Source organism: Corvus kubaryi, unplaced genomic scaffold, assembly GCF_017639235.1.
Source record: "Corvus kubaryi isolate FWS band 111438036 unplaced genomic scaffold, C.kubaryi_AGA036_p1.0 37384, whole genome shotgun sequence".
NCBI lineage: Eukaryota > Metazoa > Chordata > Aves > Passeriformes > Corvidae > Corvus > Corvus kubaryi.
The window spans coordinates 323,790-344,965 of NW_024581126.1; the positions used below are offsets into that span (position 1 = coordinate 323,790).

Consider the following 21,176-nt stretch of genomic DNA (forward strand, 5'->3'; position numbering starts at 1 on the left):
GGGCCGGGGCTGGAGGAGCCGCCGCTGCCGCGTACCGGCTGCCAGATGAGGCTGTAGTAGACGGCGAGCACGATGGCGGCCAGCGAGACGGAGAGCACGTAGGCCAGCACGGTGGCCAGGCGCACCCACTTCTTGTTAGTCTTGGCCGCCATGCGCGCCTTCTTGTCCCCGGTGTAAGTGGCGGGCTTGCCCCGCTCCGCGCCCGCCTCCTTCTCCTTCATGGGGGTCCGGCCCTTGGCCCGCTGCTCCACCGAGCCCTCCGTGCTGGCTCCGGCCCGGATCGGCCGCCGCCGCCGCTCAGGACATGCCGGTACCGCCTGCACTGCCACCGGTGCCGCTGCCCGCGCTGCCCCGCCGGGGGCGAGGGGCGGAGCGTAGGGGGCAACCCCGCCCTGAGGGGTGGGGACGACAGGAGGGGAGGGAGGGCAAGGGAGGGCAGGGGGAGGAGCCCGGGCCACCTTTAAAGGAGCCCCCCCGCTCCCCCGTTCCCCCCCCCCCCCCCCCCCCCCCGGCGTGAGGGGCAGATGGTGAGCGGTGCCCGGGGAGGTGGGCAGCACCCGCCGAGCCGCAGGGAAGGCTTCTGGTACGGCCTCCTGGAACGTGCCCGCGGTGGAGGAGGTCAGGAGTCTCCTCTCTACCTTGGCTTCCCGACGGAGTTACTTCTTAGTGCCTCCCTGATGCAGGTATGTGCTGCCTGCACCTCTGTGAGGCTGCAAGGGTGCCCGAGCTAAGCGGCAATTTTTAGAGGGAAAGCCTGCTTTAGTTTTGTCCAAACTGGGCTCTTCCCAAACCTGTTATTGATACAATCTAAACCTCCTCTTAGGGTATGGCTTCACCTTACTCCACAGGTGTTAGTTCCCTACAAAATTGTTCTATTGTTTTGTTCAAAAGACAATTTAAATGCTGATTTGGGGTATAAATGGGGTTTTCTTTATGGTGCAAAAAAAATACTTTTGGGAATGATGTAGTTGTGCCTTCTGCAATCATTTTCTCCCTGCCTTCAGTCTGAGGTCAGTCAGGTGTAGTGGTTGCAGCAGAAACCTCTTGTAAACCAGGATTTGTGGTTCTGGAGGAGGCTACAGTAACTGGAGAACTACCTATTACCCAAAGAGGCTTCCCCAAGAAGATATGTTATGGAATAAACGGAGTAGCTTCAAAATAACTGTAATTTTTGGAAAGGATGGATTGTGTTGACTCCAGGTCTGCTGTCTGTATGTGGAGGGGGGGCATTGCCATAGTGGTTTGTGTGCACTGAGTGGGCAGGGAGCTGACAGGGTCCAGCAGCAAAAGGAGTATCTGGGAAGGGCTGTGAAGCCCCTCAAGTATGGAGTGTGTGGCTGATTTTTCTTACGCAGGCAAAGCAGTTTTGGGGACAAAACCTGCCTTAAGTTTGGGTGGGTGGAGTGGACTAGATGATTTTTTCAAGGTCTGTTCCAACCCAAACAATTTTTAACTACATGCTGTGGTCTCTTGGAGTATTAATTGGTCGTGAAATGCTGCTGCATGTCTGGTAATTGTTTGTTACCCAGTTTTGGGACTTCTCTGTGTGCCCTGGGCCTCTCTTGTGCTGATTGGTTACACCTGATTGTATTGGTTACACCTGTGTTCTCCTTAAAGTCAAATGTCTCACACCTAAACAGAATTAGCTGATGGTTCCCAGCTGGCAAAGCTTTCCTGAGTTATAGAATTGCCTCTTCTGTGGTGTTCTAGAGGTTATATACACAAAATTGCTTGAGCTGTATATGTTTAAGTTTAATTATACATATGAATGTATAGCAGTTCCTACAAAATGGATTTTCTAGTAACTTTTCAATGTGTTTTGCCTCAATGATGGGATTGCTCCTGCCCCTTCTCCTCTTTTGTTCAGCAGGTGAAATGATGATGAGTTACTACCTCCAACAAGTCCTTTCCCTATGCTCTTGCTTAATTCCAGTTAAGAGGCAGAGGATTGACATATACAGGGAATGCCTCTGGGGCTTAGTGAGGTCTTGACAGTTTTTGGCTGGTGCTTGTCGAGTTGAAGTACTGAGACCTGAACAACAGGCCCTGAGCCAAAGCTAACCTCTAGATGAACCATCCAACCAAATGTTATATGTATCCACTCATATCCACCAGTATCATTAGCAATATGAGAGATGTATCTGTTCATTGTTGAAACATGTATTCATCTTTCCCTATTTAGGAACCAAACAAGGCTGAAAGTGCAGGGGAATTGTTGGAACATTCCCAGCAAATGTAATGAGTGTGGTGGGCTTGTGATGTTCTGCCTTCAGCCCAACAGCTTCACCTCCCTGTTGCATTTATTTGTGATTCAGTCATGCTGCAGTGGAGACCTGCCTTTTGTAAAACACACAATTCCATGGTATTATTCAAGAAATTCAGTGTTCTTAAGGCTCTTTTCTCCCTGCCAACCCTCTGCTCTCAGGGCTTTGAGTAAGACAAGACTTGTGTCCATTAAATGTGAAGTCTTAGCTTTTGCCAAAGTCAGGTGAAAGCTTTTCATCTTATTGTGGACAAGTAACTGGGTGTGACCTTCTCTCCAGGCAGCTGTGAGCAGGTGTGTGCCTTCTCTCCTAAACAGAGCTCCTTGCTAACAACCACCCCTAAAGGAGCTGCAGTAATGATGTCTGCTTTGTCCTCGGGGTTTTAGCAGAAACACCAAGCTGGGCTCTGAGTGGACTCCTGTGGTGCAGAACTGGAGCTCTGGGGTCTTGTAAAGTCAGTGACTGTGTCTGACACTGGGCACAGCTTGCAAATTATCCCTCTCTAGGATTCTTCCTAAAGAGCACAAAAGAGATCACTTGCTGGAGACAGAGTCAGGGCTATGTGATACACTCAGGGACTAGACCTGCCAAGGAAGGAGAGCTGCAGAGCCCCTGAACAGCCACTCCAAAAACTGCTCTGCAGGCTCCTGTTCTTTAGTTTTGACTTCTCAGGTCTGAGGGTCCAGTAGAAAGCTTGAATACTGCTGCTACCTGTTGCAGGGGGATGTTTGTTTGCTCTCCAAGGGCCCCTGAAGGATGTAGCTAAATAAACCTGTGTTATTGATTTCCCATGATCACAGTCTGTGAATAGCATCCCAGTGCTGCAGGATAGGGAAGACTTAATTAAGGGAAGATTGCTGGCCTGAGATAGATTCTCTCCGTGCAAACCCTGCTTCTGAGAGTAGCAGAATACTGGATGGGATGCCTGGGACATATCTCTGAGCTGTGGCCTTTGCAGGGAGGAGGAGAATGCTGTAGGTTGAGGCTGGATGTTACAGAAACAAGAGCTTTAGCCTAGTATGAGAAGTGAAGTTTGTGGAAGGGCCAGGGAAGACAATGGCTGACACCTGAGTGTCAGTTTAGTGAGCTGAGTAGGCAAGTAGTTGGAGTAAGTTGGGATGGTGGAGTGGGAAGGAAATGTTGATAAGCTTAAGAGCAGAATGGGGCTTCCTCCCCCAGTAGCCTGATTTCCTGTGCAGTGTTTTTTACTGGAGGTGAATACAGGGGGGAACTGGCTGCATCCACCTCCAGGTGTGGTACAAGTTGCTTTCCTGTTCTTGTTACTCCGCTACTGAAGTGTACCATGAGATGGGCATGTTGTCTGTGTGCTGCTGCTCCTCTTCATGCTCCTCCTTTCCTCTTAATGACCTGTCTTGGAAAGTCTTGTTCTTTTCCCAGTGGTCAGGAATGGTGTGGTTCAGCCAGCCCTGGGCAGCAGTGACCTGGCACTGCAGGAATGTATGGGATGTTTAAATATGGTGTGATCCTGCTTGCAGCACTCACTGTGTTGTTTGGAAACACACTGAAAGCCATCAGTGCTGTAAACACAACACACTCTGCTCAGTGAGCAGTTAATTATGGGCCTAACCATGTCTTGGTGGTTAGACAGATAGTTTCTTGGGTTTTTTGGTCGTTTTTTGCTTTTTTTTTTTTTTTTTTGCACAAGACCTCACGGCTTTTATGGTTTTGTGGCATCTGTGGCCACTTCTCTGTGCCATAGTCCACTGCCCTCTGACTTTTGCAGATCAAGCTGAAGAGTCATGCGGAGAGCTGTCAGGAGTCCTTGGCCTTGTGGTTTTGGCTCGAAGTGGGACACAAGATATGCCCCTGAACACACACACAGCCGTTCTGCCCTCCAGGGTGGTGAGAAAAAACTGATTTTGTGGTCTTAATGGTATCGTTAATCCTTTCCGGATTTCCAGGGCTCTGAGGGCAGAGCAGCCACAAGAGCAGTGGGATGGGCTGGCATTTGCAGAGCTGGGAGTTCATTGCTGGTGTGCAGTGTCACAGCTCTTCACTAGAGGACAGCATTACACATGGCAAAGTGTAATTATCCTGCAGCAACGCTGGGAGAGATTTCTTATGGATTTTCTATGTGCCAGGACTAAGCTGGGGTGGAGGTTACGGAATAATTTGTTGGAAGTCAGGGGGGTTTAGCAGTGTGGCTTAAATCAGTGTCTGCAAACCTTGTCTCCTAAACCTTGTATGAAGGGTGATGCTGCCTGCCTTGCTGCTGCATGCACCTTGAGGGAGGTATAGGCTGCAGGATAGGTAGCACAGGGAGAGAAGGAAGAGTATTAAACAAAAAAAAGGTAAATGTTTGCATATCAAAACTGTCGTAGCAAGTGGTGGGTTGCCCGGCAGTGAAGGTATGGGAGGAAAGCAAGGAGACAGAGGGATGTGGGATGAGTGTGCACTGGGTGATGGGCCTTACAGGAGAGAGAAAATAAAGGATAGTTGGAATAAACAGTTACTGCTTGAGTGCTGCTGTTCCCGCCTGCTCTTGCGTTGGAGGTCTCTGCAGAGGCCAGGACTGCTGCTCTATCCTATCATGGCTCCATCGGCCATCTCTGCATGCAAGGGACAGAGGCTCCCACAGAGCAAGGAGTGTGAAGTGGAAGATAAGGAGGCTGGGTTGGGCAAAAGGAAGAGAGCTGCAACTTTTGTGACAGCCTTTGTGCAAGTAGGGGTTTGGCCCTTGCTGTTGGGCATCACATGACCTTGCAGGGCAGCCACCAGCTTGGGCACTGCTCTTCATGCTGCTTGTGTTTGATTGGGTCTTAATTATGATTTCGTTATTTATTGAATTAAGGTTTTATTCCTTAGAGAAAGCTGACCTTAAGTGACATGTGAGTGAAGCTGTGGCACGATTCTTGCTTACTTTGTTTGTTGATGAGGCAGAGAAAGCTGATGAATATCCCGGTGTGAGAGAAGGACAGAAGCAGCCTCTCAGTGAGGTTCTGGCAGGAAACACACTTGGTTCACAAAGCTCTGATAGCTGATGATACCAGTCAAGCCATGGGATCCAGTAGCTATGACTGATCTCACCTGCTCTTGGCAGTACCAGGTGGTAAAGCTCATCCACCTCTTACTGCTTCGCAGCTGTGACCTCCAGGGCCTTCCTGCAGTGCTGTCAGTGTTCCAGAGGCTGGGAGGACTGCAGTGCCTCTGCGTAAGATTGATGCTCTCTATTATCTCCATTGCTGCTCCCTAATTTAAAAGGAAGCAGCCCTGAAGTGCTCTGGCCTTGCAGAAGGGATCAGGTGAGTGTAGAGAACTTTCACTCCTCACTGCACCCTTTGTCATCTGCTGTTTCTCTGCTTGGGAGTAACCACTTTCCCTGAGTGTGGGATCCTGGTGACACTGGCTTGGCTGGGCCTGGAATATCCCAGTGACCCTAAGGAAATAGAGCCAGCAGCCTTCCCTTGGATAGCCAATTCCTGTAAGGGCAAGACTGATAAGTGCAGAAAGTGCCATGGTAGCTGGAAATGTGGAAGCTCTCTTATTCCCAGGTTTTTTTGGGCAGGTAAACCCCTTGGAAGACAAAGGATGGTGGGTTTGCTCAGGGTTCTCTTTTCCTGCAGCAGCGAGCTCTGATGCCTGCCTTTATTGTTTAACGGTTGGAGCAGTTGCTAGAGTTCCACTTTATCTCTCCTGCCTCATGCTGCTAACACCTGAGAATGCCCTTAGGATTCCTTCAGTGACCATTCCCCCAGCCGTCCGGGCTCCAAAGTGCCAGACTTATCACATCAGGGCTGGGAAGAAAGGAAGGAACAAAACATGCATCTGGCTCTCCTCGCACAGTGTGTGGGGGGGTTTGTTCCCCCCTTCTTAGAGAGTCTGTGCTACTTTTGCCAGCAGCTTGTCCCTCTTGAGCAATGGCAAGTGCCACACCTTGGCTTTGATAGGAGAAGAGGATGACATCCCACCGTGTGCCTGGGAATCCACAGCAATCATAGCACAGTTATCTCCACTTGTAATTTAGTCTGCCTCCAACTAAAATTGATCTTGCCCATGTCAGGCCTTTTCATAATCCACTCTCCAGGTTAGCCAGTGCCCATCAGCCAGTGGAGCTCCTTTCCTCTTCTGCTGCCCACATGGAATTCCTTTGTTCCAAGGTCAGGAGCAGAGTCTCATTTTGGCCCTGTTTGCCTATAACCTGTTCTATTTTTGGTCACGTCCCTGCAGCCTTGTCACTATAATCCCCACCGTACCCACCTTTCCTGTTCTGTGCCCCACATATCTGCTGCAGACCCAAGTGAATCCAGGGAATAGTGCAGTTCCTTGGGACTCTGGGAATGTTTTACTTCATCTGGGGAATTTCCAGCTGCTCTGTTGGTCTGTCTCACTTTGAGGTTGACACTCAGAAGAGCCCATAAGAGAAAGGAAAACTGTTTAAGACTGGACAGTGCAGTGAGTGGCCCCAGAAATGGAATCTGTCCAGAGCAAGGAATGAGTTTGTTTCCTGGGACGTCTGGCCTGTTGCATGAAGGGGGCAGTCTGCTTGTAGCTGGAGCTGAGCTGTTCCGTAACCACAGCTGCTGAAGCAGTTGGAGCGTTTCTGGCAATGCCTGTAGTTCGTCAAGAGAGCATTTAAGGAAGTTGAGTTGCGGAAGTTCACTGAGCCGGGTGCCTCACCAGCACAGCTCCAAGGAGTGGATCCCGCCCGAGGGACGGTGGGCGTGTGTGCCCACGAGCACCCCAGCCATCGCTAGCCTTCTTCTGGGTGACCTTGGGTGAGGCTCTGCTTGCCTGGAGAGCTGTTGATTTACAATGCAGATTCATTGCTCGTCGCCTGCCTGCCCCTGCCCCTCCTAAATTGGGCTGGGATATAAGAGGCTGTTTGCTCTCCGATGCCAACAGTGGCCATGGCAGAACGCCCTACCACGTGAGAGACAGAGATAGAGGAGAGGGGGCTAAGGAGGAGTGAACTGTGCAGCTGCTCTTGCTTCTGGTAGCTGAGGAGCACATCTGCAGGACCATGTCCGTGCTGAACCCTGTTCTGCAGCCCACGGAGGTGAAGGAGTACCTGTGCAAGGGTGACCGCTTCATCAAATGGGATGATGTGAGTACTGGGGTGTTCCTTCCCTAGGCTGTGTCTGTGGTGGCAGGGAGACACTGGTTGGGTCACGGTTTGTGGGGAGGCTGGGAGCCTGTGTTCCATGTGGTATCCCACTTGACAGCAGAGGTCTCTGGACAGGGAGAGGGAACTGGGAAGAACAGGAAAGCTGAGGACTGAAATCAAGGATGTGCGTGTAAGGGGTTGGGGATGTGATTTCTGCACCTCTTGTTGAGGAGGATGGAAACAAATGGAGTGAGTGTGCACTGGGTCTGTGTGCAGCCCCTGGTGTAGGACACAAGGTCCAGCCCTCAGGAAGGTGGTTGCTGCTGGGAGTCTCTGTGGGTGTGATGCATATGCCACATTTGGACTTTCTGGAGGACCGTGAGGGCTAGGATCTACTCCAGAGCAAAGAGTGCTCACTTTGCAGACATAGATGAAATCAGGCTCCAAGTTGCTTCCTCTTATGGCCCTGTTGCCTGAGTGGATCGGGGGTGAGCCATGGCCTCCCACGCCTGCCCGGCCCCTGGGTCTGGGAATGACCGAGCAGCAAAGGGCCTGTGCTTTAACAGGGCTGGAGCCTCAGGGTGCTGCAGCAAGCTGCTGCTCACTCCAGCTCACTGTCCTCTGTACCTTCAAAACAGCTGCTTTGCAGCCACTGCCTTTCTGTGTGAGGGGAAGAAAGTGTAGAGCAGCAGCAGTTCGTTGGAATTTAAGGGTTCCCCTCCTCACTTTCTATGGGGGCAAAGGAGTGTTTACCCTAGCATCCACATACCCAAGCAGGAGGAGAGCGGCTGCCCATCCATGCTGTCTGGAGATGGATTGTCTGCTGTTGAGCATGAATGTTGATAAAAGCAGGGGGAGCCCAGGTTGTGGTTATTCAGAGGCATCTGGGGAGATTGTTCATGTGGTGTTGCAAATGAGATGATCAGAAGGAGCCTGCAGCAACAGTGAAGAAGGGATTAGCACTTTTGTGGGTGTGAAGCTGGAGTACAGTGTTAAAGTCCCAAAGGAGTGTGTGGGGGAGCGGATCATCTGTGTGGAACATCAGCAGGCTGGTCCAGAGGCACTGAGAAATGAGAGCAGTGTACTGTGCAGCTGGCAGAAAGGATGGATGTGAGGAATATGGCTTGGAATATGGCTGCCAGTTGCTCCATTAGAGGTACATAAACAGGAGGATGACACCAGGGTACAGTGAAAAGCGCAGCCTTCCTCTTTCCTGTAAGCCCACTGCCTGCAATGTGCACTCGGGGCTTCTTAGAATTTGAACAGGGATCTGCTTTCTCAGAATAACAGTAACAAAACTTGTCTAAAATTGCTGATGACTTTGTGCTCAGTCCTTGGGGACCACTCTCCCAAAAACTGGAATCTGTTAAGTACTTCACTGGGTATTCCTGGGATAAGTTCCCTTGAAACCCAAGGGGAGTCAAGTCAGGCTTCCAAGACCCACCAAGTGTTTATTTGCTGCTGTTGCTGTTGATTAGTGAGCTCAATTCCTGTCTGGATCTTTCCCTAAGGTTTATATATTTGTAAACATTTCTAAAAGGTTGCCTCAACTAAGTAGTTTATAGGCTTGGTCTCCACCAATAAAGAAAGGCTTCTCCATGAGTGGGCTGTTCTGGTCACATTGCTCCATCACACTGGGCTTTCCCAATCCATGGGTTAGAACAGGCTGCAGAGGATGATGATGAGAACTCCAGACTGCAGGATTGCTGTGCTTTAGAATTCATGACTGTTATGTTTTTATATCCCTTTCAATTGACCTGACTGTGCTGTTGGTAACAGTTTTGAACTCCTTCCACTGTAAGTGAGGCAAAGGAGTTAAGGAAGATCAGATTGGCCTCTTACATCACGGTTCAGCTTGGGACTGAACTAGGGCCTTCCAGCAAAAAAAGCAAACCCACGCTTTTTCTACAGAGCCCTCACCTTGTCCAGCTTTGGTAAGGCACTGTTTAGAGGAGAGAGCAATGGATCCCTGACAGGCAGGACTGTTCTCACCTGTCCCACAGCGTTAGGTACCTCAGGGTAAGGAGCAGCTCTGCACAGGTTAGGTGAGACTCAGGCTTCAGCTTCCAGAGCCTCACAGTGTCACTCTGGAGATGTCCTAAAATCCTTGGGTTCATTCCTATAAATCCCAGAGGGTGTTCCCCTGCCTAGGTCTGTATTTGTTCAGCATCCAGCAAGCTGGGGCTCCTAAGCATACTGAAGAGGTGAAGTCCTACTACATGGGTGGTAGCTGAGTTAAAGAGCCATCTGGAAACCCTATCAGAACCCCAGGTAGGGCACAGGGTAGTAGCTGACCTCTTAAGAGGTGCAGATGGGTGTGGGTTTGGCTCTGTGCTGCCTCTGAGTCCTCTTAGTAGAGTCAAAACTGTTCCTATCTCTGAAAGATTATGGATTACAGGATTTTAGCAGACAGTGTTTGCTTTCTGCCCCATAGAGTGAGAAGCAGCCAGTCTGGCTGCCAGACTGTGTTCTGTAGGATTGCCCATTTCCCTTGCTGCCAGGAGCCACTGCATTGGAGAGGCTGCCTGCATCCCCAGGCAGGCCTGGCCCTGCCCAGGAGCCTGGCTGGCATCAGCTGCCTTGCACCCTCAGCTTGCCCTCCAGAAAGCTGCTTTGTGGGAGATAAGGGTAATCTAGAACATGGCACAATACTCTGTGGTGGTACCGTGGGGCCTGTTCTGCTCTCCATGGCCACGTGTGCAGGGAGACAGCCAGGAGCTCTGGGGATATGGACATGGTGCTGGGCAGGCTGGCGCTGGCCCTGGCACAGTGGGAGGAAGACAGGAGGGAGTAAAAGGACCACATATGATGTGCTGTGCAATGAGCAGTTTACTGTAAATATTGAGCATGGAAACGGAGGTCCCTGAAAATCCAGATACACTCTAGAGTGAAATATGAGTTGAGTAACAACCTGAAGAACCTGAGGCCAAGAGACAAGTACAACTTCCAGATTTCATTACTGGTTTCATCTTAGCAGCTTCCTGAATTGAAGCTGGAACTTTCCCAGAAATGGCTGTGTGGGGTTTAGGATCAGCCCCAAATAATTTCGTCTGATTTGCGTCTCTGGTGTGGGAGTCTGCATAGCTGCTTCTTTTGATAGTCTGTGTAGAGACGGTCTGTGGAGTTTCAGAATCCCCACCTAAAGCAGCATAATGAGGCTGCATTGATGCATCCCCTCCTTGAAGCCTTCCTGACTGGAGCCCAGGTAATCAGCATGAGCACCTGGATGGGAGATGCCATGGATGAATGCTTTCCCTCCTTGGCCTGGGCTACTCCTGAGCTTGTAGAATGAAGCAGGTCAAGGCAGACTTTTCAAATGAAACCATTAATTGAATGTCCAGATACTTTGTTCTCCCAGTTCTTTGTGTAGAAAGCTCCAAGAGAGCTGTTCTTGTTAAATGCACGGGTTAGGTGAGACTCGGGCTTCAGCTTCCAGAGCCTCACAGTGTCACTCTGGAGATGTCCTAAAATCCTTGGGTTCATTCCTATAAATCCCAGAGGGTGTTCACCTGCCTAGGTCTGTATTTGAAGTGGGAACCTCGTGTCCCAGGATGTTTTCTCCAAGTCACCCAAGGTGCCAGCATTCTTTCTTTTGTTGTTTTTTTGTCAGGAAACATCAAGTGCTTCTCCTGTGATTCTCCGAGTGGATCCCAAGGGCTTTTATGTGTACTGGACCTATCAGAGCACGGTAAGTGCTGAGACTGCACAGCTCGGGCTCCAACCAGCCAGGTCAGGTTTGTGTGAGATGACAACACTGCAAGTTGGGAGCAAACTGCCATGCTCATTCCTCTTAGCAGGGACACCTCACCAAGGAGTGGGAGCTGATCACTGGCAGGTTGGTCTTCACAGCACCAGGAAAGAGCAAGAACTGAAGGTGTGAGTGTGGCTTTTCTGTGCCCGTCATGCTGGCATTTTGACTCCTGCAGAGCTCATTACATGTCCTTCAAAGGACATATAATTGAGAACAGTTGTGCTGATATCCCTGTCACCCAGCAAGAGACAGGATTCTCCTAACCTGTACAGTGGGGCCATTAACTGGCTCATTGGGGTTTTAGACTTTTTAATTAAAAAGTAGTGACCATAGTGATGTAGGGCTTATGTGGAGTCTGGAGAGTGAGTTGTACTCAGGATGATGTGTGCAGGCTGCCGGAGCAAAGCACAGGATGCCAGCTGCTGGAGGAGAGGGAGAGGCAACACATGCAGGAAAGAGAATTCAGTTCCTCCCTGATGAGTAGCATCAAGTAATGGAGAAGGGAGGTGGAAGGCTGGGCTTCCGCTTTCCAGAGCAGGCTGTGTTTCAGCTCTACTTCCTCTGCCTGACCTACATGCCATGGCAGAGTCAGTCAGTCCTGCACAGGCCCTGGCCAAGGACCTGGTGCTTTGGGTGAACTCTGCCTTTCCAGAGATTGTGCCCAGTGCCAGCTGAGGCCGGGCACTGCTGCAGCCACATCCCCACGAGAACAGTGTCACAACGCTGGGGACGGTCACACCCTTCGATGTCTCTGTCACTCCTGTTCTGCTTTCAAAGTCCACTTGGGCAGTAGAATTTCTGCTCTAAGGGTTCCAGCAAGAAGAAGTGAGGCAAGGGGAGCTGGTGTCACCATGGAAAGGGAGCTATTTCATTGGGATACCTGGGAAAGGGGTTGGGGGAAGGAAGCATAGCTGCCACAAGGAAACCCAGACTGGAAGGGGTCTCGCATTCCTGGAAAGTGCTGTTGATTAGCAGCTGAAGTAAACAGAACTGTTTTTGCCCTAGGGCCTCAGAAAGGTGTGGGATTAGGAGTAAAATTACTCTCCTGCTTAACAATAAAATGGGGATACACCCAGAAGAAATGGCATCTACATTGTCCTGTATTGTGATCTTGGAAAATAATATTATCTGCTGCAACAAGTATAATTTGTTCTCCAGACCCATGGTGAGAAGAAAAATTAGTAACAGAGGAAGGAAATTCAGGTTGAATATTAAAAGAACAAGCAAGACAACAAGCCAGTAGTGAGGACATGGAGGGGCTGCCTGGGGAAGGCTGTGCAGTGTCCTCTGTGGGAATGGCTTCCCTCTCTGCCTTGTTCCTGCTGGGAGAGCTCTTCCACGGGGAAGGACACTGAGCCAAACCTGCTTTACAGCTTCTGGGGGCTCTGTCATGGAGTGCTTTCCTTCCTCCTTTATCTTTCCTCATTTTCCTTGTCCTTATTCTGTTGTAGGAAAGGGAAATTCTGGATATCACCAGCATCCGAGACACCCGAGCAGGGCGATTTGCCAAAATGCCCAAGGTGAGTCCATAGCTTCTTTCTATCTGGTGTTTCAGTGGAAAGGCAGGGCTGCCTGTGGTTTTGTCAGGAGCTCAGGCAGTTTGTCCTGGATTTCTGTAGGAAGAAGGTAGAGAGGATTTCATCTCCTTACATCACAGCTATGTAAATACAGAAAAGCCATCTTGACTCTGGTCCCTGACCTCCTAGGGGCCCTCTGTGCACCCAAAAGCGGCACTTCCAGACTATAGTAGATGGGCTCATTGGAAGGAATATATCAGAAAGCCAGGAAAACCAATTCCCCTTCCAAGTGTGCTGCTGCACTGGTAAGTCTTGCTGGAGACTCTGATGCTCCTCCACTGAGTCACCGGAGCTGCTTTTGTGTAAGGATGCATAGGGTGCCCACAAACCCGGAGTTACAATGCCATTCCAACAGTGTGTGATGGGTTTTTTCCCTTTAAAGGGAAGAAAATGCATATTCAGAAAAATTTGTTTGTTCCCCTCCCCCCAATATTCTTATATTTGCACATGATCAGGGCTTTGTTCTTGATTTCAGTTATAATTGAAGCTTCTTGCAGCCCTTGTTAGGATTTTGTTTCTGTGACTTTTTTTTGTTTGTTTTTAACTTTTCCGTGTATGGAAAAGGCAAGCAGAAAACTGCAGTAAAGCTCAAAGGTGGAAAGGGACCAAAGGAGTAAAGCTGATGGCGGGTGACACAGGTGCCTCTCTAAGGCAAAAGGGAAAGGTTTTGCAATATCTACTGAGCCTCAAGCAGCTTTTTGCATAAGTTGTGTGTCTGTTTTCTCAATCTGCTCTGAAAATGTCTGTTCAGAGCTCCCCAAGACCAGTATTTCTCAAAACACCATAATAAAGTGGGTACTAAAGGCATAGCAGAGCTCAAGAACAGTACCCGTCTTCTTAAAAATCGTATTTCTTTCAGAGAAACTGCCTTTCACCTTAGAAATTCACTAGAATGGAACATACTTGAGTTTTCAATGAGCCTAAAATTTTGTCTCCCACTTGTTTTGTGAGAACTGTGCTTAAAAATACTGTCAGGAGGTTGGATTTTCATTTGAGAGAATAAAATATTTGGGGCTGTTAGAGTTGGTGCTGCCTTCCAGATGGCACACACTAAGGAAGAGGCTGACTTAAAGGAGAGGTATGAGATACTCTTTTCTAGGGTGTTAAACTTCGAGGAGTAACCTGTTGGCAAAATGAATTGATCTTTGATATAGATGATAAATTGCTGGTGGAGATACTGAGGCCATGAGGTGGCTGGAGAAACATGTCCTAGATTTTAGGAATTAGTTAAGGAAGGGTAATTGGAGAGTACCAGGAGAAGACGGTTTGCCAATGGTACAGAGTTATTTAGGGTAAAAACATCTGGTTTGTAGGAAGACCTTGAATTGCTGATTGACTGCATGATCTAATGGGAGATACATTTTATACAGATAAAAATCAGGCAATGCACGCAGAAAAAATCCCTCATCCTTCAGTAATAACAGGCCCTGAGTTGACTGTTGATATCAGAAAACTTTGTGGGTGTATGGTAAAATATCAATGTAGTGTTCAGCAGTATTTGCCCCCTAAAAGTAAATTGCATGTTAGGAATTATAAGGAAGTAATTAGGAAGTCATGCTGTTGTGTACACCCCAGATGGACCCATATTTATCCGCAGTTCTAGTGCACTCTCAAATTAGGCGAGAACTGGAAAAGGTATGGAAGAGCAGCAGGATTAACAAAGGAATGAAGTGGCTGCTGGGGGCAGAGCGCCTGAGCAGAAGGGACTGTATTCTGGCAGAAGGAGTAAGGTGAATGGGATGTGGAGTGCTGTAAAATCAGGAGTTGAATGGAGAAGGGGAGCACGAAGCAGTTACTCAGGGTTTGAAGCAGTTACTCAGGGTTTCTTCCAGTGCAGGAGTTCCATATCAGGTGGAATTTTCCAGAGGTAGGAGTGGCACAAGCAGGCAGTGCTGCTGCTGCTGTCCCACCTCATGTCACCATGCCATGGGTGATGCTTCTGGCACAGTCATGGAAAAGTGAGTGTAAAATGTCAGTACAAGAAGGAAATGCCCTTGGAGGGTATTAAATGTGAGATAATGCCTCTGGGTTAGGAAGCTGCTGAATTCTAGATTGCTGGGAGCTGCAGGAATGTGTCAGGGAAGTGCCAGTGCGTTTGCCCTGTTTCAGAGTTTTCCCCTAGGCACCTGGATGGAGCTGCTCTGTTCTAGCTGTTGTAATATGTCAGGGATGGGATTTCAGAGTCCTGGGAATTGGCTGCAGCTCATTTTTGAAGAACAACAAAGCAAAGGTCAAGCACTGACTGATTTATTAAGTATTCTCAGTGGGCAGAAGTGATGTACTTGATGACAACCTTTGCTGTGAAAATCCCAAGTGCTTTTTGAATTCTGCATTTTACAGAAACTCATTTCAAATAACTCCCCTTTTTATTTCAGGGAGTTTTCTGGAATTCTGTGATAACATGTAGTAAAATGCACTAGTCTGGCTCCTTATCCACCTTTTCTTTGTGGATCCTGGGAGGTCTTGTGTGGGCACTGAAAGGGGTGTTGAACCAAAGATGTGCTATCTGGGTCTGGAAAACTCTTACTTACACGTAGCTCTGCTATCCATGATGCCTCTGGCTGAAAGCCCTCAGGGTCATGTTCATTTGGCTCTCCTGAGAACAGAATTTCACAAAGGAATGCAGAAAGCAGGGAAAATTTCTTCACATAAACCACCACACCCTCCACGTGGGGCAGCTGTCTGGGGCGTTGTTACAAAAGGTATTAATATAAAAAACTGGTGTGGTGAAGCAAACAAAGATCTGTTTTGAGGTGGAAGAATGAACATGGGTGCTGTCTGCCCTGGTACAAAATAGTGGCTTGGAATGGTTGTGGAATAGAACTGTTGGAATTAATACAAAGAGTTATTTCACTGCCTGAAGGTGGAGAAGAAATGAGCCATCGGCCTTATTTAGGAGGAAGATTAGGACAAGCAGAACAGGATCACAGCTGTAGGAAGAGCTGTGGATGGCACCATCAACAAAAGGAGCATCCTTTCCCCTTCCCTGCAAGTGATGCCCCAGTGAAGCCGCAGCTGCTCTGAGGCAAAGCATGTGGCCTGGTTTTCCTACTGGATTGTGACTGAAGGAATTCCAGAGGAAGGGGAGTGTGCTGTATGGAGAGCATCTGCGCCACTGCTTTCCACAGCAAGGGGCTGTGCAGGCTTGGGCTCTGTCTGAAGGGTGTAACATGCCCTGAGTTTTCCAGTCCCATGGCACTGGAGTCTCCCTGGGAGGGGGTGGGTCACTCTGGATGTTGGGAGGTCCCTCCTTTCAGTAGCACTTTCCCACCACCGAGCAGGAGGTTTGGGGTTTTTCTTTGTAACCTCTACACACAGCAAGAAGAATAACAGCAAAGCACCCACGCGGAAAACCACTTGAGAAGGGACCTGCTGTTGTGTGCACTGCCAGCACAGGTCACAGCTGGGATCCCATCTGTGGTTAGGGATGGTTAGGGAGCAGGTAGTGCCCAGCACAGCCTGAAAAGGGACTCACTAAGAGCTGGCAGCCATAGGAGCCACCTCCAAATGGGAATGGCCCTAGCCTGCCCTCCCTAGCCCTCGTCTCACCAGAGAGCAGAATCCTCCCTGGCCCCTCCTCCGCCTGTGCAGGGCTCCCCTGCTCACCCGCCCGTGCGAGGTTCTTTGAGAGCGGATTCGCGTTTCTGCCGTGACTTTTCTTCACGGAATTTTTTTTTTTTTTTTAAATGGGGCAGAACGAACTTTGGCTCGTGTTCAAGAGTAATAAAGATAAGAATGAGCAGGGCCTCTGAACAGCAAGGAGACAAGATTAAAAATTGAGTGTAGTTCAGCAGTGTGCTGATACAGATCAGGCTGTTATTTACACTCAGGTCTGTGTTTTCATTTCGGTGATGAGGAACAGTAAGGGCTGCTCCATTTGTGGGGCTTTTTGTGGTTTCTTTTTTTGAGGCACCAAGACCCCGGAATGCTGACAGAGAATGTAATAATAATTAAGGCCAAAATACACAATGTTTTAGGCCAGACTTTTGGGCTGTTGGACGTGTCTTGGGGTTTGTTTAGATGTTTCAGGAGGCATTGGCTTTGAGACAGGCGCATTTTTTAATAAAAACAAAATTTGTGCTTTCTGGTTGTCATGACTGTAAGCCAGCTTCATCCTCTGTCCACATTCTGTTGGTGTTGAACCTAGAGATGCAGCCTGGACTGCACATGTACAGGGAGAAAATGATACCGAGGTATTTCACTCATCATGTTTTGAGACAATAAAGTTGGAGCCAGTGGGAATGTTCAGGAACCATACAGGACAATCAAGTGCCCTCGGAGCCATGGGCTGTGAGCCGTGGGCTGTTAACACTGCGGGTGGTCAGTGATTCTGCTGCAGCACAGGGGATGAACAGCTCTGGCATTGGGATTCAGCAACTTGTGAGCCCAGGATGGAGTTGAACTAAGTCTAATTCCAGCCCTCCAACTGGAGAGCGATCATATGGAGCCACCGATCTGTGAGTGTGCAAGAGAGAGGCAGGTACAAGCCTGTGGCTGGCAAAGGATTTATAAATGATGGAGCAGGAGCTGAGCAAGGAAATGAGCACGTGAGTGATGGCCTTTGCCGTGCTGGGCCCTCCTGCCTCTGCCATCGTTGGGCAGTGAGCTCTGGGGCCACACAGTCTTCTCAGTCCCTGGCAGTGTGTCCCTGCTGGATTGCAGAACACCGTGGGTTATTCTGTGGCTGGGAATCTGAGCTGCTGCATTTTCCAGTTCCTTTAGGTAAGACATTGAGAGCTGAGTGCTTCACTGTGGATTTTTGTCTGCCTGTGTCCCTGAGATGCTTGGCTCCCCATTCCACAGCCATCATCTCCAGCATGGAGCAGCAACGCTAACGGGGACAGGAGCATTACCTTCAGAGTCAAAGGCATTGGAAATATCTTGGGGCTTCCTTTTTCCCTCCTAGCAACCAAACAAGACTTCTCCAAAAGAGAAGATTTGTTGTCCTAGTGCCACAAGATGTAGCTCTGTCAGGGCACAGTGACACAGCAGGTCCCACTGTCAGTTGGCTCTGCCCCCTTTCAAGCAGAGAAAGGACCATCCCTCTCTGTCCTGCATCTGTCTCTATTTGTTTATATTTGCATGAGAATTTGCTTCTCTCTGGACTAGGGATCTCTGTACAGCTGAGGATTTTAGGGAAATCAGGAGGGTGGGATGTGAAATGCCAGCTGACTCCATATTTCAGCCACTCTGCCAGGAGGTTGTTTTCTGCTTGGTTTTTTTTACGGGGATTTGCTAAATGTTTCCCTTCTGATTTGCATGGCGTGCCCGGCTTTTTGTGCAGCAATTCCTGTTTTTCCTTTATGGCTACCTGCAAGGTGACAGTAAGTAATCCCAGAGTGAAGCTGTGGCACAAGGTGCTAAAGGAGTGCAGGTTGTGAGAGAGCCACAATGTGGCATCAGGTTCCGAGCTCCTGCACACCGTCTCTTGTCCTCTCTCCACATCTTCCTTGGGTGTTGGATGCATCAGTGCCTGGATAAGGGCAAAAGTGCTCGGGTTGCTGGGGACGTGGCCTGAACAGAGAGGTCTGGAGAGAGCCAGGTGACGAATGTCTGCTAGAGAGCAGCATGCAGAGAAGGAAGGGCTGGGAGGAGCCCCGGATAACAAATACAGGAAATGAGCTCAGCACAACCACAAGTTCACCATTGTTTGGGCCTCTTCTTCTGTACAGCCCTGGAGCTGAACAAATGTTGGTGCATTTGCAAGATGAAGTTAAGTTTGGAGTTAAAATCCTAACACTTTACCGCTGGCACTGGAAAGCTGAGCTCCAACAAGGAGTTGCCACGAGATGTGGGTGTTTGGTGGTGCTCAGTTCTGCGAAGGAAAATGGCTCACAAGGCAAGAAGGAGCCATTTTAGAAATTCCCTTGTAGAAAACAGGCAAATCATATTCCTTCCCTTCCCTCCCTCCAAATGCTCTGGGATTAAACAGGTTTCAGAGTTACACCCTTGGAGAGGTGCTTTTCCAAAATGAGAGACAGCAGTCAGATGACCCTGAGTTACAATCCAGCCCATCCTGTTTGTCTTAAAGATGCCTGTTTGCTACAGATGTGTCAAAATTGCACATGCTCCAGAAATTTGGAAAACTGCAGTGGAAGAAATTCTGCAGTTCCTTATAAAATGTGTATGCCACTGTGTGTGTGATACTGTGCAGACTGAAACCTGAAGGTGCAGTCACGTTCCAGCTCCAGTTTAACTTCCAAGTCTGACCTGCTCTAACAATCCCAGATTGTGGATTTTGCCCAGTTTCTAAAGGAGCAGGTGCTCTGACAGGTCCTTGTTTGCTTGGACAGGGATTTGTCCTGCACTTCAGATAATGGATTGCTGTGCTTTAGTCTAGGAAAGGAAATTTTATCTTCCCATTATAAATAGCACCATCAGTAAAACTCTGGGATACCTTGGATACCTTGTCTTAGTGACACCACGCATAGGAATGCAGAAAGTGCTGAATAATTTAAAGAATTCTATAAATACTTTCATATGGTGCTGCAATCCAAGTACCACTAATCGGATGAGCCTTACAGTTAACAAAACAAGTCTCTGGTGAGCCATTGCTGTAGGGTACTGGAATTGCTATGGAAAAAACCACTACTAGCAACTGACAGCAGCAGGAAATGGGGTTTGGAGGGAAAATACCCAGCTTTGAGGTGACGGGGGGTCCCAAAAACCATCTTTCTCGTGGAGGGAGGTTACACATAATGGTGTCACACTAATACACTTTTTTAGCGTGTGTATTTTGATAAAATCAACTGGTTACACACCTCTGGCACAAGCAGACCAAACCCTCCCCTGCTTGTCTGCAAGTCCAGTCTGAAGTTTCAGAAGAAATTTTTTTAAGAGCAGTCTCCAACTTTGACTTTTTCAGACTTGTACGGGGGTCTTAGTTATGATGGTTTGTCTCATGGAGGATCCACTAATGAAGACTCCAGAATAAAGATAAAAAATAAGGAAAGCCAAGGAAAGGAGGATTGCACTAAGCAGTTTTGCAACCCTTGAGATTCTTGCTGTGAATTTGGGCCAATGCATATATTGGGGTCTGGTTTTTTTTGGGTACTTTTCCCTCGTTCTCCAGTCACCCCCTTCTGTTCTGTTTCTTTTGCAGTCCCTGAAGCTCCGAGAGGTTTTTAACTTGGATTACCCTTACAGCACCTTCCTGCTGAAGACCCTGACGATTGTATCTGGCCCTGACATGGTTGACCTCACTTTCCATAACTTTGTGTCCTACAAGGAGAATATTTGCAAGGTATTGGGGCCTGAGATCATGGAAGCACTGGGAACCACTAAGGATTGGAGCATTCAGTGGGGAGTAGGAAAGGGGAGGGGGGAGACAGGACCCTGAGCTCTGTCAGCATTGCTGACAAGGTTATAAGCAGGCTTATGTTCCAGTCAGGTGTGGTATCTCTGTAGTTCTAGAAGCTTCTGCCCTGCATGGAGAAGGACCAGTAGAATACTGGCCATTGTTGTCCTTCATGTGTTTTGTATGGATGAATAGGCAGCTGAGAAGTGGAAAAATTTCAGCTCCTGGTGTTTATAGGCAGGAGGAAGGTGAGAGAGTCAAGCCCAGCAGTATCAGACAGGATAAGGGGTAACAGTTTTAAACTGGAAGAGGGTAGATTTTGAGTGCATGTGAGAAGAATTTCTTCCCTGTGAGGATGGGCAGGTCCTGCCACAGGTTGCCCAGAGAAGCTGTGGCTGCCCCTGGATCCCTGGAGGTGTCCAAGGTCAGGTTGAACGGGGCTTGGAGCAACCTGGGATAGCAGAAGCTGTCCTTGCCCATGGCAGGGGGTGGGACTGGATGATCTTTAAGGTCCCTTCCAACCCAAACCATTCCAGGATTCTGTGCCCTTTCTGTGTTTGCTGTAGACTACTTGGAGCAGTTCCATAGTGCCCAACTGTCTCTGCCCTGTTTGTTCCAGGACTGGGCTGAGGATATTATGGCCATTGCGCGGAATCCCCTCACGTACAATGCTCCCCGTTACACCTTCCTAGAGAAAATGTAAGTCCTTTCTGAGAAACGTTGTTCTCTGAAACATCTGTGTCCTGCCCTTTCTGTCAGTACTGGGAAAAAAAACCCAACAAACTTCTAGGCATCCAGGTCCCTTGGAAGCCTCCAGACCGAGGCCTGGGTCATGCCAAGGTTAAGCTGATTGTCTGTAGAACCCTGATTTTCAGCTCACTGTTAGATTGTTTTCCCAATTGCATGGTTTTCCTTTCTTCTTACTTAGTAGGATCTCTTACGGTTGTACAAGTACATTTTTGTAATCTTGTTTGGGGTTTTTTTTCACAGTCTGGTGAAGCTGAAGTTGCAACTGAATGAAGAGGGAAAGATTCCTGTCCGGAAGTGAGTGTGGACATTTGTTTTATTGTGTGTTCAGTCAGACTACAGGCGCAGAGCAAGTGGTGAGAGGATGGTTGCTCAGCAGCTTCAGCTGTCCGCTCTTCCTGCACCTAGGAGTCAGAGAACTTTCCCTCTGTGTCCAGGCCATGGAAGGGCTCCTGCTGCACCTAGGTGACACATA

The 21,176-nt window shown here is 48.9% G+C and overlaps 1 protein-coding gene across 2 annotated transcripts in view; it reads left to right on the forward strand.

Moving 5' to 3' along the window:
* The first annotated feature begins 508 nt into the window (after nt 1-508).
* Nucleotides 509-21,176, forward strand: part of PLCB2 (phospholipase C beta 2) — a 42,841-nt gene continuing 22,173 nt past the window's right edge. Inside the window, exons 1-6 of one of the 2 annotated variants that reach the window (XM_042035527.1) lie at nt 509-683; nt 10,940-11,017; nt 12,532-12,600; nt 19,760-19,900; nt 20,574-20,653; nt 20,945-20,998. In XM_042035527.1, coding sequence (XP_041891461.1) covers nt 525-683; nt 10,940-11,017; nt 12,532-12,600; nt 19,760-19,900; nt 20,574-20,653; nt 20,945-20,998 — 581 coding nt within the window. In that variant the 5' untranslated portion in view covers nt 509-524. Of the gene's footprint in view, nt 684-6,868; nt 7,330-10,939; nt 11,018-12,531; nt 12,601-19,759; nt 19,901-20,573; nt 20,654-20,944; nt 20,999-21,176 lie in introns of those variants that run through there. The other variant, XM_042035528.1, reaches the window with a different exon arrangement.